The sequence below is a fragment of the Sorex fumeus genome, unplaced genomic scaffold (assembly GCF_029834395.1).
Source record: "Sorex fumeus unplaced genomic scaffold, SorFum_2.1 ptg000002l, whole genome shotgun sequence".
Taxonomy (NCBI): Eukaryota; Metazoa; Chordata; class Mammalia; order Eulipotyphla; family Soricidae; genus Sorex; species Sorex fumeus.
The window spans coordinates 41,341,427-41,361,178 of record NW_026606059.1 but is presented as its reverse complement, the minus strand read 5'-3'; the positions used below and the strand labels follow the sequence as shown (position 1 = coordinate 41,361,178).

The following is a 19,752-nucleotide window of genomic DNA, read 5'->3' as shown; positions in this document are numbered from 1 at the left end:
ACTTAATGTTCTGATATTTATGGAAGACCTATTTTAATTTTAATATTATGCATGAGCTCAAAATGAAAAGTTGGAAAACAATCATACTGTCAAATGGTAAACAAGAGAAAGCAAGTGTTACCATATTTATATCACATAAAAAAGATTTCAAGCAAAATAAAAAGGTAAAAGATGGAAGCTGGCCTCACATACTGGGGGGAAAGGCAGCTGAGATAGAGAAAGGACCACCAAGTAAAAGATGTTTGGAGGGCTCACTCAGGATTTGATATGCTTGCTGAAAGTAGACTACAGACCAAACAAGATGGCCACTCAAAACCTCTATTGCAAACTACAACACCCTAAGGGAAAGAGTGAGCAAAAGAAAATGCCCTGCCACAGAGACGGTGGGGGGATGGGGTGCGAGGGTATGAGGGCTACTAGGATCATTGGTGGTAGAGAATGGGCTCTGATGGAGGGATGGGTATTCTATCATTGTATGACTGAAATGTAAGCACAAAAGCTTGTAAGTCTGTAACTGTTCCTCACAGTGATTCATTCACATATATATATATATATATGCACACACACATATATACATATATACATACACATATATAAAGATGAGTTAAGAAGAGGCTGCTAAAATCTCAGGGCTGGGAGAAATAGAGATGCTACCAGCACTTGCTCAAGTAATTCGATTAATTAATGGGATGCCAGTGATACAGTGATAAACACACACACACACACACATACACACACACACACATATATAGAAGGTCATCTATTATATGGATATTAGCCTTAATATCTATGGCAGGGAAAACAGGGTTTAGGAAGACTGGTCAATTGTTGGAATTAACCACCAGTGTTTGTGGGGCTGGGGGTAGGTAAGATAGAAAAGAGAACAGTATGACAATAATAGGTGGGAATGATCACACTTGACAAGATCTGAGGGTTGAAAATAGGCAAAGGGATATTCTTGATAACCTTTCAGAATCAATATTGCAAACCACAACACCCAAAAGGAGAGAGAGAGAGAAGAAAAGAACAGGTGGGGTGAAGGTGGGGGGTGATGGGAGAAAACCTGGGGACACTGGTGCTGATAAATATACACTGGTGGAGGGACGGGTGTTGGAACAATGTATGACTGAAATCCGATCATGAACAGTTTTGTAGGGGTCTGTGTCACAGTGACTCAATAAAAATGTTTTAAAAAAAGATAAAAGAAACAGAGGAGTTATATGTCATAAAATATCTAAGGATCAAATTATCAGAGCTTAACATTTACTGGTATATATTCAGCAAGTGAAAGAACATTAATATGTATATATATGAAGTAATTGGAGCATAAATTAACTAAAGAGAAATCTGTATTGAATTTTAGATCTTCTGTATCTAAAATTCAGCACATTTTATAGTCTGTTCTCACCATCGATCAAATAGAGAGAAAATCAATAAGGAAACAACAGACTTGTGAGAATTTGAAAGAGCTCTACTTAATGGAGTCTTTTTTATTTCACTCTAATATCAAAGATATTAATAAACATTATATTCTAATGCACATGAAACATTCACAACCATAGACCACATGGTAGGAAACAAAATATATGTAAACAATCCATGAATATTCAAATAATACCAATATTCAAATAATAACAAGATTCAAGTAATATCAGATCACAATGAGATAATACTAGAAATCAAAAATAAAAATAAATCAGGTGTGTGGGGGATATTTGCAGACTAAATAATGTGCTATTAGGATGACCATCAACAATCAGAAAGTAGAATAGAACTGAGAGTTCCCAATTTAATCAAATGTTATATGAGATAATCAATTTATGTCAAAATAACCACGAGCATAAACAAAAAAAAGGAAAGTCGATGGAAAAACTGAATATCACAAGTTAAATAGTTAAATTGGACCACACTTTCACATCATTCACAAAAGCTGTAAATTTTAGTCTGATCCTACAATATACACCAAAGAAATCATAGGCAAATAATCCCATAAACATTTTTGAGTACAACTCCATTAGCAAGGGGAAGAAATTAAAGTGACTTAACATAATTATATATATATACACAGTGAATACTGATTAGTATTACATGAAAAGATGAAATATTATTTCTATTATATTATAGATGGACTTGAATATTGTGATAAGCAAAATCAATGCAAGTGAAAGACAAATACTGGGAGATCTCAAGCACAAGTAGTGTATATATAAGCAAGGAATATATTCAAGTGAAATTAAATCAGATATGCAAACTCTGACCACAGACTGAAATTTCCAAAGAGCTAGCTGGGTGGAACTGAAAGGGTCTCATGTACTGCAGTGTGAATATAATGGCACTTTAGTACCCCTAAAATGCAACAGCATTGTTACTTTTGTAAGCCAAAGCTCAATTAAAAAAAACTTTGAAACATCTGTCTGCATCTAATCTAACAACCATTTCTAATGGGAAAGGCAGAATTTTCAACCTTTCACAAAGTTATTGCCTCTGTACTATTTTTTACCCCAAGGTATGATAATTACTTTGATGGGTATATAAGTTACATATTTCTTTAATTAAAGTTTACTTTTTATTTATTGTGAGTAGTGATTGGGGTCCAGAAGTTCTCACTCAGTCAAGAATTCTACCACTTTCAATAATCTCTACTAAGGGTAGAATCGAAATCTCACTCAAAGCAGGTGGGAAGAATAGGGATTGGAAAGTTCTTGTAAAAGATACGACGGAAACACAAATTTCTCACCTGGGTTCAAAAATATAGTTTCTTACTCTTCAGGGCTGTATATGGTTCTAATTCCCTGAGAGGCACAGTGTACCTATGTTCCATCCTGGCCTCTATAGATAATTCACATTTTGTAATTTCCTTCATATTGCCATTGCTGCATTCTAGTTTTCAAATATAATATAGTACAACAGATTCTTGGAAGTATGAAAAGCTTGGGAAATGTAAAAATCTAATTAGTTTGCACAGGAGAGTGGGAAAAAGAAAGGAAGTCAAGAAATAAAACAAATATAGAAAAACTGTGATGAAGAAACAATGCTATGATCACTGCTGTTTCTCTCACCAGCATCAGAAAGTGGATTAATTGTTAACAGGCCCCACTGATAGTCAAGTCCAGAACCATGTCAACCCGTGACTTTATATAAATTACATGATCTCTTTGTCCCTTAGAAACCTCTTTAAGTTACAATTGATGAACTCTACATATTTTCCATCTACATTATTAAAAATCATTTGAAAAACATATGATGCAAGTGCATTATTATTTTGCTAACAGAAATAAAAATATAAAGTAAACAAAATACTCAAATGTCAGAAAACTCCGTCTTTGATGCCTCAGTTTCTGTTTTTAACATGTAATAACTTTTATTATTTTCTGTTTATCTTAACTACCTTTTCTTACCAAGGATTTGTTTCCTGCACATGAGTAGACAAACCCTAATTTACACAAGATAAGTAGACTGGTTACTGAATTCATCTTTGCTGTTTACCCCCATGCTTCTTTTTTATTTTATTTTATTTTTTATTTTATTATTTTTATTTATTATTTATTAGTGAAACACCATGAGGTATAGTTGTAGACTTACAAACTTTCATGCTTCGGTTTCAGTCACACAATGATCAAGTAGCCATCCATCCACCAGTTCCCTTTCTTCACCACCAATGATCCTAGTAGCCCTCATACCCCCACACCCCATCCTAGAGCAGACTTCCTTGTACTTATTTCAATTATTCTTGGGTGTTTGACTGCCATTCTGTTACATTATATTCCCCAGATGCATGCAGTCTTTCTATGCCTGTCCCTCTCTTTCTGGCTCATTTCACTTAGCATGATATTTTCCATGTAGAATCACTTGTATGTAAACTTCAGGATTTCATCTTTTCTAACAGCTGCATAGTATTCCATTGTGTAGATGTACCAAAGTTTCTTTAACCAGCCATCTGTTCTCGGGCACTCGGGTTTTTTTTTCCAAATTTTGGCTATTTTGAACAGCATAGCAATAAACATAGAAGTGCAGATGTCATTTTGACTGTATTTTTTTGTCTCTCCGGGATATATTCCAACAAGTGGTATTGCTGGGTCAAATGGAAGCTCAATTTCTAATTTTTTGAGAATTGTCCATTCTGTTTTCAAAAAGGGCCGAACAGTCGGCATTCCCACCATCAGTGAAGGAGAGTCCCTTTCTCGTCTCTTCAGTGCCAATACCGGTTACTTTTGTTCTTTTGGATGTGGGTCAGTCTCTGTGGTGTGAGATGATATCTCATTGTTGTTTTGATCTGCATCTTCCTGATGATTAGTGATGTAGAGCATTTTCTCATGTGCCTTTTTGCCATTCAGATTTCTTCTTTGAGAAAATTTGTTTATTTTGTCACCCCATTTTTTGATGGGGTTGGATGTTTTCTTCTTGTGGAGTTCAAACACTAATTTGTATATCCTTGATATCAACATCTTGTCAGATGAATATTGTGCAAATATCCTTTCCAATTCTTTAGACTGTCTTTGTACTGTGGTCACTGTTTCTTTTGAGGTGCCGAAGCTTCTTAGTTAAAGATGTCCCATTTTTCTATTTCTGCTTTCACTTGCTTGGCCAGTGGCATGTCATCATTGAAGATGTCGTTAGCTTCAATGGCGTGTAGGGTTTTTCCAACCTTGTCTTCAATGTACCTTATGGATTCCGGTATGATGTTGAGGTCTTTAACCCATTTTGATCTTACTTCTGTACATGGTGTTAGGTAGAGATCATCCGTCCATTTTTTTTTTGCCTGTAGCTGTCCAGTTTTGTCAGCACAATTTGTTAAAGAGGATTTCCTTGCTCCACTTCACATTTATTGCTCCCTTATCAAAGATTAGATGACCATATGTTTGGAGGGAGATGTAAGTCTATTCAACCCTGTTCCATTGGTCTGCAGCTCTGCCTTTGTTCCAGTACGATGTTGTTTTAATTATTACTGCTTTGTAGTAGAGTTTGGAGTTAGGGAGGTTGATTCCTCCCATTTTCTTTTTCCCAAGAGTTGCTTTAGCTAAATTCATGGGGACTGTTTGCTTCATATGAATTTCAGGAGTGTTTGATCCATTTCTTTGAAGAATGTCATGGGTATTGTTATAGAGATTTCAATGAATTTGTACAATGCATTGGGAAGTATTTCCATTTTGACAATGTTATTTCTCCCGATCCATGAACAGGGATATCCTTCCATTTCCTCGTGTCCTCTTTTAGTTCCTGAAGTAGCGTTTTGTAGGGTTTTTTCTGCAGGTCTTTTACTTCTTTAGTTAAGCTGATTTCTAGGTACTTGATTTTCTGCGGCACAATTGTGAATGGGGTTGTTTTTTCATGTCACTTTCTTCTCTTTCACTATTTGCGTATAGGAAAGCCATGGACTTTTGAGTATTGATTTTATAGCCTGCAAATTTACTATACAAGTCTATTGCTTCTAGGAGTTTCTTGGTAAATATTTTAGGGTTCTCTAAGTATAGTATCATATCAAATTAGAATAGTGAGAACTTTATTTCTTCCTTTCCTACCTGAATGCCTTTAATATCTTTTTCTTGTCTAACCGCTATTGCAAATACTTCCAGTAACATATTGAACAGCAGTGGAGAGAGTGGGCATCCTTGTCTTGTCCCTGATATTAGAGGGAAGGCTCTCAGTTCTCCCTCATTGACGATGATGCTTGCTGTAGGCTTGTGGCAGATGGCTTTAACTATATTGAGAAAATTCCCTTCTATACCCATTTTGGTGAGGGTTTTCAATCATAAAACAGTGCAGATCTTGCCAAATGCTTTCTCTGTATCTATTAATATGATCATATGCTTTTATCTTTTCTTTTGTTGATATAATGGATTATATTGATTGATTTCCAAATGTTAATCCATCCTTGCATCCCTGGGATGAATCCCACTTGGTCATGGTGTATGATCTTTTTGATGAGTTGTTGAATTCTATTTGCTAGTATTTTCTGAGAATCTTCTCATCCATGTTCATCAGGGATATCAGCCTGGAGTTTTCTTTTCTTGTGGTGTCTTTGTTTCCTTTTTTATTAAAGAGATATGGGCTTCATAGAAACTATTTAGGAGAGTTTCTGTTTCTTCAACTTCCTGGAAAAGCTTGAGAAGAACTGGCAATGGGTCCTCTTCTCTTGAAATGTTAGGAAAAATTCACTAGTGAATCCATCTGGACCTAGGCTTTTGTTTTTGGGAAAACTTTTCATTACAGTTTCAGTTTCCTTGATGTTAATAGGACTATTCACATACTCTAGATCTTTTTGATTCAGCCTTGGGAGATTATAGGAATACAGGAATTTATCCATTTCTTCTAGGTTCTCTTGTTTTGTGAAATAAAGACTTTCAAAGTAGTCTCTGATGATCTATTGAATTTCTTTGGTTTCTGTTGTGATAGTGGTTTATATATATTGTTTATTTTCTCAAAGAACCAGCTCTTCATTGCATTGAACTTTCAGATATTTTTTTTTGGTTTACATGTCATTGACTTCTGCACTAAGTTTTATGATCTCTTTCCTTCTGCCTATTTGGGCTCCTTTTGTTGATCCTTTTCTAAGATTTTGAGCTGAGAAGTCAAGTTGTTTATGTGGGGACTTTCTACCTTTCTAAGAAATGCTTACAGAGCTATAAATTTTCCCCTTAACATGGCTTTAGCTGCATCCCATAGGTTCTGGTAGCTCGTGTCTTCATTATCATTTGTTTCCAAGTATCTTTGGATTTCTTCCTTGACTTCCTTCCTGACCCAATCGTTGTTCAACATTGAGTTGTTTAATTTCCAGGTGTTTGATTTGGTTCTTCATGTCTGTGTGTGATTCACTTCTATTCTCAGTGCATCATGGTTTGAAAAGAGTCTTTGTTTGTTCTGACTATTCAGGTGACTTTCTTTAGGCAGCAGAATGTTGAGTTCTGTTTCTGAATGCATTTTGCCACTCTGTCTTTTAATTGGTGAATTTAGTCTGTTGATGTTGAGAGAGATTATTGTCATGGGTTTTTGAGTCATCTGTTGTACTTGTAGGGTTTGTTTTGTTTTATAGTAGCTGCTTTAGCCCTTCTTTTAGGTCTGGTTTTGAGTCTATGAAGTTCCTGAGCTGTTGTTTATCCACAAAATAGTGTACCATTTCTTCGAGTTTGAGTGAGAGGTTAGTCAGTTTGAGTGTCCTTGGTGAAGCATTCATTTCAGTGAGTTTTTTCACTATAACCCACCATTGATTTCAGGCTTGGGGGGTTTCTTCAGATAGGTCTCTGTGAATCTAAGGGGTGTTTCTTTGTATGTGATTTCCTTCTTTGACCTTGATGCTTGCAGTATTGTGTCTCTATCTGCGGCATCCATCATTGTAACTCTGATATGTCTTGGAGTGTTATTTTTAGGGTCTCTTTTAGTTGGCACCCTTCAGGCTCCTTGAATCTGAATGGCTGCATTGTCCAGCTCTGGGAACTTTTCAGCAATGATTTGTTTAATCGTGGCTATTTCATTGGTATTGTTTCCCTGACCTTCTGGTACTTCAATGATTCTAATCTTGTTCCTTTTAGAATCATCTCTTAGGACTCTGATTTGCTTTAGAGCTAGTTTGAGGTCTCTTGCCATTGTTTGTTATTATATGTAAGCTTTCTGCAGCTGTTCTTCCAGCTCACTGATTCTGTCTTTAGCTGTGGCCGTTCTACTGTTGAGGGCACAGAATGAGTTTTTTATTTCATCTACCGAACCTTTTATTCGTGATATTTCTGTGCATAGCTTTCCAATTTCTGCTCTCTTTTCTTCCTGTATTTTCTCGATTATTTCTCTCATGTCCTCCTTTAAGTTACCAGATATCTGTTTCACTGTTTTATTGAGTTAATTGAACATCTTCATTACTTCATATCTGAATTCTTTCTCTGAAAGGAACTTAATGAGGCTTCTGGAGTCTTTTCATCATCTTCACCTTGTGGTGGGGATTTGCATTGTTTCTTCATGTTGGTGTGGAGCTGTGGAGACTGAGATTTTACATGAGATTTCTGGGTATGAGTAAATTACCTGCAGCCACGTGAGTGACTGCTGGCCCAAAATTAGGCCATGCCCAGTTCTCCAGAGGCCACACCCACTTCTGAAGAGGCCACGATCCCTATCAGTACCTGGTTTTGGGGGGGATACACCCTGGGGGAGGAAGAAAACTGGGCACAGCATTGGGAACGAACAGGATGAGGCTCAGGGATGGTGAGCATCCTAGGGTCCTAGAGGACGCCTGGGGCACGTACGCAGGGAAAGCCAAGTTCCGGGTTCCAATGATGACTTTGCTGGGGGAGGAAGAAGAACCACTTCCGTGCTTCTTGAACATGCACTTATCCTAACTCTGAAAGCTTTTCCCTCGGTGATCTAAACTTCAAACATTGACTTGCCAATTAAGATTTATCACGACCATTTCATTTAGATAACTTCACCTCTTCTCCAATCTTTATCTACTCCTCTAGATCATTTGTCACTTTTCATTCCATTGTTCATCTATTTTCTCGAGTGGGCACCAGTAATGTCCCCATTTATCCCTATCACGTGTTAGTGTAGCCCCATGGTATCTGCTCGCTCCAGGAACATGAAGAGCATCAAACTGTTCATCCAGGGTCTTAACAAAAATTCAGACCATCTTCTAGGTGGGCGACCAGGTGTTCTTTTGACATACCCTGGAATCTGGTTGGTAACGGCTATAGTCTAGTGTTTGTCTCCAAATTGCATTATGCGTCTGGCCCATCTGATTTTCGATGACTTGGCAAATGAGTCAGCATCCCTGATCTTTGATCATCGATGGAGGTTGGAACTCCAGATGCCTTCTCTCACTTGTGAAGTGTGATACTCCAAGCATACCTCTTTTGATTCCTCTTTGGGTTACACAAATAGTGTTCTCATCCTGCTTTTGTAGGGCTCAGGTTTCTGAGGCATATGTTAATGCTAAAACTAGTAAAATAATGGGCCGAATTCCAGTAACTCCTCTAGATATTTTTATATATCTTCATTAATCTTAAATATTGTCCTCTTATGTTTTGTCATATGGCTTTCTGGCTTCTATATAAAAATAGCAAAGATCACAGATCTGTTTAAACTTGGGCACCTGTTTAAACAACCTAGGTGCCCAAGATGAAGTGGATAAAGATACTGTAGTATATATACAATGTGGTACTAATCATCTATGAGAAAAAACAAAATTATAAAATTTGTCACTTTGTGGTTGGAATTAGAGGATAAAATATCAAGTGAAATGAGTCAGAAGGAGGAGGACAGATGCCAGATAATCAGTCAGATTTTAGATATAAAGAAGCATAGTAAGGAATAACAAGTAGTTGAAAGTAACAGAACCTGAGAACTGGTCTACAGATCCAAGCTTACTAAGGATGTGAGGTAGAAGGGAAATGGGAAGGGACCCTGAGACAATGATGGAGGCAAGCAGAAACATTGTGAAGGGGATGGTAAGAATGAAACCCAATGTTTAACAGTGCTGTAAATCGCAGCACTTCAACATTTTTAAGAAAGGTATAAATCTGTCAATCATTTATCCATCAATTCAACAAATATTGATAAAGTACCTAAAATGATCCAGATTCCATGTTGGATTAAGCTTGTAAAAACCTGTACGTCTAATATTCCCAGCTCATTTTATTGCCTGGCATAGGTGAAGCCTTATACACACATTTTAGTTAATGCCAGAAAAAAAATGCATGTCATATTAACATTTTTCAAGTACTGTATTATTCCATTGGTGTCCATCAGATTTTAATAAGGGAGGGTATTTGATAGAACTTGCCCAGACCAGCCAGAACTCAGTGATAGATTACTCTATTCTGACAGACCTGACTCATTTTTATGTTTATGTGCCACTGGGAGAAAACAATTTTCCTAAAGGAACACTATAGCTTAATGAACTGAAACATTTACAAAAGGTCCCCAAGGTAAAAACAAACAAATAACCTCAATGTTCTATCAGCAAAACCATGGATTTTGTGAGTCTTGAGAAATAAAAAGCATAGGAGCTATAATTTCTACTATTAACTTTATTCTCTATATTTACTGCAAGACATTCTAAGCCAACGTCTCCAGGAGAAAATGTGTGAGGAAATGGGGTTACAGAAAAAGAAGAATATTTATGAAGCAACACCATGCATAGTAAGATTATGCTTGTCTAAAGAATTTCTTAAGAGGCTAATTATTTACTTATTTATACATAAAAAGTGAATAATCTCATAAAATGTATAAACTTGCTTTATAGTAATCTATCTTGTAGGCAGTTGAATTTGAAAATGAATTTACTTCTATAGAAAGTATGTACAAATACAAATACTATTTACGTATATCACGCAACATAATAAGTGTCACTCATTATAAGGAAAATCAAATTTGCTCATTTTTCTGTCAGTTATAAGCAATTAGGCCTGAATGGATTGCCATAATAAAACCTTCCTAATTCTTTAAAGCGTTTCTCACTCAGCACCATGGATAGCGCCAGCATAACCTCTATTGCATGCACTTTTCTTGTAATTATCTCTTCTCAGAGGCAGCCTTTTAACTCCTCTCTCCCAGCAGCCCAAATTCCATATAAAGATCTTTTTGAATTCCAAGTTACCTTCTTAATGCCAATTGACTATTCGAACATTTGTTTCTAAATCCCATCTTATTTACAGCTTTATATATCAAAATGAATCATATGTTTACAAATTTTGCATTTGAAATAGAAGGAAGTATTTCCAATTTAAGGTAGTACAGTATAGTTTAGGCTGGCTTTTAATATGGTTAAAGCAATTATTCATGGTGCTGTAAATTATACATTATTTTAAATTAGACTTTTTAACACAAGTCTTAAAAACACAATTCTCTATTATTATGGTGCTGAGATCCTAAAGATGCAGTTATAGTATTAAAGGTAAAATGGAAAAGGGAAACTCTCTTAATATTAAGTGACTGGAATTCATGGCCCAGGATATAACTTGTAGAAATAACAGAAAATATGGATTCCAAAAGTGCTTTTTCTTAAATTACTCCACTGGGATGGATAATGATATGCTTTAGAAAAGTGGTAGTTGAAGCAGAAAATGGCTCTAAGAAATATATGCAATAATATTGAAGACATAAAAGAATTTTAATTTTTTTTCAAAAACATAGTCAGTAAAAAGCAATTAGAAATTATATATCCCGTGATTTTAATGTACATATTAAATAAAAGCACAGAACATTCTAATATTAATAAGTGACTATTTTATGAAAATTTTAGTTTGTGCATTTGAATTGGTTATATAATTTCCATAAGATGTAGTTACATTTAACTGTATATCCTCATTTCGAGTACAATATTTCTTCTCCCAATGTCTTTCATGTTATGATTCATAAGAACTCCTCACTCCCTTTCTTCCTCTTCCACCTGCTACTTGCATTTTTAAAATCATTTTTAAAATTTTGATTTTTAAATCAGAAAAAGCATCACATCCTTCACAAACCTTTCTTCAGTCAAACCAGGCTGTGTCAATTGTCTCCTCTGGGCTCACTTGTGCTTTCTTCCTAGCACTTAAATACTTTGGCTGCTTGTTACGTTCTCGAAGACCACAAGCTGTAGGAGGGTTAGGAATATACCACCTATATGCTTGCCCTACTGTCCAATGACCCATGGCAGAAGCTCATGGATATATGGATATGCAATAAATTAACAAATGCACTTTCTATAGAAGTATAAATGAGTTTATGGGTGAATTGGTCAGCCTAACGATGGATTTGGGAAGCATTTTAGCTCACTCACAAAGGTGTGTGTGTGTGTGTGTGTGTGTGTGTGTGTGTGTATGTGTATGTGTATGTGTTTTAAGAATGTGGTTACAAAAGAGTTGAGAGGTGAATGCTATTTACCAAGTGTTCTTCCTTTGATCCTGGGTGCTTAGATATATGATCATTCCCCACCTCCCCTCCTGAGATTGATAACAGATTGGTATAAGTGAACACATATTTCAGGTGATATCTTTTGACAATGTTCATCATTTCCCCCCATTATTTTCCACTTCACACCAAGCACTTGGTAGGAGGCACTGAAATTTGAAAGCGGGATAGTCACTAGAACAAAGGGATCTGTGGAGTCAGAATTTGCCACCTACATGATTTCTATTCAAGTCAATGCAAATGACAAATGATTTTATGCTAAATAACAATAAATTGGTATTAGTAATCAAAATCATAATGGTACTGTAACTGCTGAGATTCATTGCTATGATGATTGAAAGACTATATCTTGTAAATGCATTTAATTAGAAAATAATTATTAATAGCCAGTTGTAAGACAATTACTTCAATAGCACAGTTTGAATCATATTCTTTCATCAAATGAAATGTGATGAACATATTCTTTCATCAAGTGGAATGTGTCATGGGTTGTTTACAATAAAACTGTCTACAGTACCTTTCTCAGTAAAACTCAGAGCATACACTATGTGTTAAATAAGCACTTACCTTGATTCCAAGTGCCCCAGGTAATCCAGGTGGTCCACGAAGTCCCTGAGGAAATAAACCATAGAAAGGTAACCATATGATCACCAGTGAGCATTTTCCCATCACAGGCCAAGGTAGGTACGCTATATACTGATGGATCCCAGATAAAATTCTGGTTCTCATGACCACTCTTGTACAAGGGAAACAAAGTGTGTGAATTCTGATCTTGTGTGACCTTGAACAAATCCCTATTTCTCTTTCCCAAGTATTGTCAAGAACAGATATAGGATGGATGGAGAAATCTGGCTCATCCAGTTCCAATGACTGCACTCGTTTGTGCTAACTATGCATGCTGTTATTACCAGCAGACACAGGAGGAAACTTCTTCAATTTTAGAGTGAAAAGGTTTGTGAGATGCAACATAAAGGACTAGAAGTAAAACCACAAGCCTCCCTTTGGGAAGTACTGAAACCAAGAGTCAGAATAAATCAAGAAGCTTGAGCACTGGGGGCCAGAGAATTAGTACAGCAGGTAGGGCACTTGCCTTGCATGTGGCTGATGCAGGCTAGATCCCTGGAATGCATATGGTCCCCTGAACCTGCCAGTAGTAAACCTGAGAGCAGAACCAGGAGTAAGCTTTGAGAACTGCTGAGTGTGGCCAAAAAACAAAAAACTAAAACAAAAACAAAAAAGGGAAGAGTGAGTACAGTCTCAGATGTATTAATAACAAAACTCTCCCACTTTCTAGAAACTGACTTTGGCAAGTGACTCATCTTTTTGAACCTCATATTCCTCATGTATAAAATAGTGCTAACAATACTGCTATGATCTGAATATGTCTGCAAACTCCCACCCAATTTACTATATGCAATCTTGATGCCATGATATTAAGAGGTAGGGTCTTTGGAAGATGATTATGCTATAAAAACAGGATCCTAATTAATACAGTTGAAAAGAACTCCAGCTCCAGCTCAACTGTACAAAAGGATTTTATTACATCAGGACATAACAAGAAGTTAGCAGTCTGAGACTTGGGAGTTTTCTCACTCTCCAAAACCTGAACTTAGAATTCCAGCTTTCAGAACTGTGAAAAATAGTTTTTTTTAATAAGCCACCAGTTTATAGTATTTTTGGAAAGAATCCTGAGCGAAGATATAAATGGTAGTCGTTCTCAGGATAATTGTATAAGACTATCCGTAACTGGTACATAGAGAATGCTAATGCTACCCTAGTTAACGTAATAAAAATGAATGCAGTACCATGCTCTACTGATGTATGCACATCTTTTCACTTAATGATTGGAAACAAGATAGCATCATCATTTATTTTTATGAATTTAAGAAAATTTATAGTGACAATAAAAGAGCAAGGATTGGGATACAGAGAAATTGAGTCCTTTGTGCAAGGTTACACATAGTACATTGTTCTGACTTGAACTGAGTCTCTCTGAGTCTCTTTGGCCTTATTACCTTGTGAGCTTCTGAGAGTGACATTGTCAAATATACGAGTCTTCAGAGTCTAGTACAGAACCTAGAATCGGTATGCTGAGGTAGATTTTATTATTGGTCCAAACTCTTCAGTATTATTCCTATGAGAGGATTATATTTGTCCACTTGCTCACAATGAACTAACAGACAAGACCTCCCCAGGGTGCAATAAACACATGTGCCAGATTGATATGGGGCAGTTTTGAGACTGACTTTGAAAAATGGCATATAAGCAAATGTGACTGATGCATGTCACATACAGGCAAATGATTCTTTGTGTTTCTCAGCAATCAGAAACATTTTTTTAACTGTGAATCCTTTCATTCTGCGAACAAGATCCTTAGGGGATAAGAACAGTTAATCAAATCACAAATGCCAACATGTGAAACAAAGACCTTCTATTAAACCACAGAGATTCTAGAGTTCTTTTCTCTGCAGCAGAACTTACTAATACCTCTCACTATATGTTCAGGATTATAGAATAGCTACAAATATTCATATTTGCAACATCCTTATTGCTTACACATATAAGTCTTCTGTCCTTCTGCCTGGAATCCATTCATTATGCTGTTATGCAAAAAAACATTCCTTTTAGAAATTTTTCTTCTTCTCTAGTGTACCTCAACTCTATATATGGACCAAGGAATCCTCCTTTATGTGCATGCGTAAGGTTGTCCTGAGCTGTGCTTGTCTGCTTTGTAGTCTTGTAACATCTCAATATCACACTTTATCATCTCTGTTTCCCTGTGATCTACTCCATAGCCTGACACAGAATAAGAGGCACACAACACTGAGTGACAATGCCTGAAACATACTAGAACATACTGCTTTCCCCACCATAAATCACACCCTTTCATAGACAGCCCAACTTCAGATTACCACTCAGTTTCTCCAAATTTTAGCTAATTGACCTTCTTTGAGAAGTTTTCAGAGAAATCCTTGAACCAAATACTTACTGGTTCTCCATCTTTCCCCTTCCCAGGAGGTCCGGGGAGCCCAGGAGCACCAGGATCACCCCTGAGGCCAGCTGGTCCTGGGCTCCCTTCTTCACCTGCTGACCCCTGAAATGGAAATTAGGTCAGTTTTCAGGATTAATACCAAGTACAGCATAACTTTTTCAATGGTGAGCCAAGAAAAGTAGGTTGGTAGGATTCCCTGGATGCTTAAAAAAACCTGTTCTGAGGACAAAGAGGTACAGCATAAAATGTGTAATAGATTGGTAGGGCATTTGCCTTGCACGCAGCCAACATGGCAGACCCGAGTTTGATTCCTCCGCCCCTCTCGGAGAGCCCAGCAAGCTACCGAGAGTATCTCGCCCGCACGGCAGAGCCTGGCAAGCTACCCGTGATCGATATGCCAAACACAGTAACAACAAAGTCTCCAATGGAGACGTTACTGGGCCCGCTCGAGCAAATCGATAAACAACAGGAGGTCAGTGACAGTCAGTGACAGTGACAGATTAGACTTGCCTTCCCTCAAGGACTAGCCCTAGACCTAGTTTTAAAAATAATTATTGAGATAAATAATTTAGTTAAGATGAGGTTAAACTCAAGGTGGTCCCTAACCCAGGATGACTGGCATGAGATTTGAGGGAGAAATTAGGACATAGGTATGTAGTGAGAAGACAATATAAAGACACTGGGAAAGGTAGTCATTGATAATCCAAGAGAGAAGCCTGGAAGAGATAGTCTTTTACAATCCTGATTCCACATTGATTTAGAACTCTCAGACAGAATGAGAATGGAGAGAGTCCATTTCTGCTCTTTAATCCATGTAGTCTGTGATACTGTTTTTAAAAGATGGCCATAATTGGGTTTCTAGTGAAAAAAAGTCCACCCAGGACAGGAATCTACTGAATGAGTGACTTATAGGTGTCCCTTCATTTTCTACCTCGTTTTAATTTTTTTAATATCAATTTTGAGGTCATACCCAGTGATGCTCAGGGTTTACTCTTGGCTCTGTGCTCAAGGATCACCCCTGAAGATACTCAAGATACCATATGTGGTTAAGGGATCAAACCCAGGTCTATAGCATTGAAAGGCAAGCACATTACACACTGTACTATCTCTCGGACCCACTACATTTCTTCTTAATCTTTATAAGAGAGCCAATAACTTGTCAATTTCTAATACTGCATTTCTTTGTTGTAAATCTCTATTAGATAACATGTCTTTACTTCATTTAGACAAGATATATAGCACTTTCTTAAATCTCTCAGACATCCAATACTCAGAGTTGGAATTCTAAGGATCAAATCTCCCCACCATAGAACTTCAGGGAAGGGGTGAGAGAGTGGGGAGGGGAGAGGGGAGTGCAAGGACAAAGAATGCCAGGATTTGATGAGTGAGCTGGAGCTCACGCCAAGCAAACGCTTACCTTTATGACCACAAATCTTACAACCCCCATATGCTAGCTCTGGCTGAGGAAAGAGGATTTAGTCACAGATTCTTCCAGAAAGAGTTCCCTTGGGTTTAAGAGCAAGGCCATGTCATCAGATACTCACAGATAAAGAGGAAGTGAGTGCGCATGGGCAGATGATCAGAGACAGGACTAGAGAGAATAGTTTCCCAAAACTAGGGCAGGATGAGCTTCCCCAGTCCCAAACCAGCCACTGGACAATGAGAGGGTCAGTGTTGGCTAGGTTCTCTTAACAACCACTTAAGGCTCCCTCCCAAATTTACCCTCAGGTCTTGGCTCTCACCAGGGATTTCTGCTCACACAATGGAGGTGTTTGGCTCCCCCTAGAGGTTGTATGTGATTTCCCCCCTTTTTTGGGTCACACCTGGCTATGCACAGGGGTTACTCCTGGCTCTGCACCCAGGAGTCACTCCTGGCCGTGCTCAGGGGGACTATATGGGATGCTGGGAATTGAGCCCAGGTTGGCCGCGTACAAGGTAAATGTCCTACCCGCTGTGCTATCACTCCAGCCCCCTGATTTTTTTCTTGTCTGCTCAATTAATCCACAAACCTCACATATTCTTGGTTACCTCCATTCAAATTATCAGCACCTCATTTATAATGTTTTCAAAATATAAAATAGCATCTTAGACTGATACACTCAATGAAATATAAGGGTCAGTAAGATTTGGGGGTGGATAAGCTGGTGCATTAAATTAAGAGGAAGCCAGGGTTAGAAACAAGCACTGTGTGTCTTACCTTCTCCCCACGCTCACCATCTTTTCCAGGGGGGCCTCTGATGCCAGGAGGACCCTGAAAAAATGTTATCAACATGTGAGTTTCAAGACAGACAGGAGTCCCTGTCTATCTTGATAGAAAAGAGTTATTATGTGCCTTTAAGTCAATGGCACCAGCTTTATTCTATTCATTCCTCATTCCTAATAGACTCCGCAGCAATACTTCTCTTTGTCTTTTTTATTATTGCTATTTTATTGAATCACTGTGAGATGCAGTTACAAGTTTTCATGTTTGAGTTACATTCATACAATGATCAAACACACATCCCTCCTCCAGTGCATATTCCCCACCACCAATCTCCCCAGTGTACCCCCCCCCATTCCCATCCTCCCCCTGCCTCGATAGCAGGCAATTTCTCCTCATACTCTCTCTCTACTTTTGGACATTATGGTGTCCAGTACAGATAATGCCCTTTGTCTTAAATAACCCTAACCCTCCTGGCACCACTGCATGTGCACTGTGGCACATCCGGGACCCAAACATGAGGCTCTGACCCACTCCTTGGTAGGAGAGGAAAAGGAAGGTTCCTTGTAGGGCAGACCTCAAGAAAGAGCCTAAGAGCTTGTTCTTGCATCAGAAACTTTACTCGCCAGTGTCTCTGCACCTTCCTGAAGGTTGATTTTGAACAAGGTTCAGGTGGGGAAAAAAGTGTTACAAGCAGGTAGTGACATATCTGTGTGATAGACACCCCCTCCTGGGACATATGTAAGATGAACACCAGGACAAAGAAGCTCAGACATATACAACTTGTTTCTCAGGACTATTTGTTGGTGCTACTGGTCATATGTCATGTGCCTGGACAGTTTCTAAAGGCCATAAAAAAATTCTCAGGCAGACAAATGCAGGGTTGGCTGCTATTTCCACTGTAGTGATATGGACAATGCTATAGCAAAATCTGTGCAAACTATTACAGTTATGACTCCGTCTCCCCATACGTCTATTTCCTCCTGTGCAAACTGGCAACAATGACATGCAATTCCCAGGATTGCTGGATTAAGCAATTTAACATACATAAACCACTTAATATAGTCTTTGATTTGTATAAATGTACAGTACTTGACTTTTAAATCGCCAGATTATTATCCATAAAGGTGGATGACTGACCAGAACTGACCTCATTCTATTTTAGGAACACAAATTCTCTGCTGAACTTGACTATGTACAACTGGGTGTTTTATTGAATGAATTAAAGTCAAAAATCAATATCCATGGTGGATCTTAAAGCTAGTCCATTAGCAGATACCTCAGGCCACATACTGAGAATTAATTTCATTGTGTTAAATGTCCTGGGATGTTAAAGGTAAGTCAACTCAACCCATTGTCTTTAATATGAAGATAAAATTGTGGAGGCCTTAAGGAAAGAAAGAGAGATCTGGAGGCCTGTGAAGGCAGAGTTGTGATTAGAATGCAAATTTCTAAACATCCCTTTGACTTCATTAGGTTCATCGGTCCCTTAAAGCAAATTATGATGCAAATCTTAGCATCAGTGACATTTACAGGCTTCCCGAAGTTTCAAAAATTTCATGTATCCCTGAGTCCTAATAAGATACTTGGGATCTTATATTGGTAGCTTTTTATGTGACATTTATTGGGACATTAAAATTCCCTTTGTAAAATAGAAGAACATCTATATCCCTGAGGTTCAGGAAGGACAACTTATTAATTAGGTAAATGGGTATTGTGGATCCACATCCAGTGCTATCATTGTTCCACTTTCATACCCCTGTTACTCACCATACTTCCTGGGGGGCCACTGGGACCAGGGGCACCAACAAGTCCAGGAGTGCCCTATGTAAAGCAGAAGACATTTAGAAAGACCCTTTGATTTTACTATAAGAAATTATCCCAGTCTTTCTCCCAGCCTTGATTCATGTCATGCTGGATTGTCCAAACCACTTCTAAACAGCCATGACCTTTAAGGGTGAGATCAAGGGCTTCAATATTGAGCATTATAGTCAATCCAGAGAGAGTGGGATCCTGGTATAAGGATAGCACTGTAGCACTGTCCTCCTTTTGTTCATCAATTTGCTCGAGTGCGCCCAATAACGTCTCCATTGTGACACTTGTTTCTGTGTTTGGCGTATCGAATATGCCATGGGTAGCTTGCCAGGCGTTGCTGTGTGGGCGAGATACTCTTGGTAGCTTGCTGGGATCTCTGAGAGGGCTGGAGGAATTGAACTTGGGTTGACCTGGTGGTCTGCGTGCAAGGCAAATGCCCTGCCCACTGTGCTATTCCTCCAGCCCGATATAAGGATGGGAGGTAAATTCTGTAAAGTTCTTAAGACCAAAACACAGAGGAGATAGATGTGGAGGGATGGGAGAAGGAGAAACAGAAAGGACTGCCAGGCACTGCCATGGTAGAGGATCTTAGGTTGGGGGTGATTTTTATCTTAAATTCACATGGAAGAAAGGAAACACTTATATGGAACAAATTGTTCAGAATTGAGTTGAAGAGAAAACACCCTGCAGTGGTGAAGAAAGCAGTTGGCAGAGACACGAATCAGCCCCAGAGATCACCTCACTCTAAAGGCTCCAGCTTCCCAGAGGGCAAAAGAAGCAGGAAAGCCAAAGTATGTGTGTGTGCCTGCGTTTGTGTGCGCTGGCTTCGATGGGAAAATTCTGCCACCTAGAGGATTTGATTTGATTTGAT

At 38.1% G+C, this 19,752-nt stretch overlaps 1 protein-coding gene across 1 annotated transcript in view; it reads right to left on the bottom strand.

Annotated features, from left to right (window-relative positions):
- The window catches only part of COL22A1 (collagen type XXII alpha 1 chain), a 266,878-nt gene that overhangs the window by 109,828 nt on the left and 137,298 nt on the right, over positions 1–19,752 (bottom strand). The window contains exons 35-38 of the mRNA XM_056112005.1: positions 18,837–18,890; positions 17,064–17,117; positions 14,864–14,968; positions 12,442–12,486 (exon numbers count right to left, since the gene is read on the bottom strand). Of these exons, the coding sequence (XP_055967980.1) occupies positions 12,442–12,486; positions 14,864–14,968; positions 17,064–17,117; positions 18,837–18,890 (258 nt within the window). The remainder of the gene's footprint in view (positions 1–12,441; positions 12,487–14,863; positions 14,969–17,063; positions 17,118–18,836; positions 18,891–19,752) is intronic.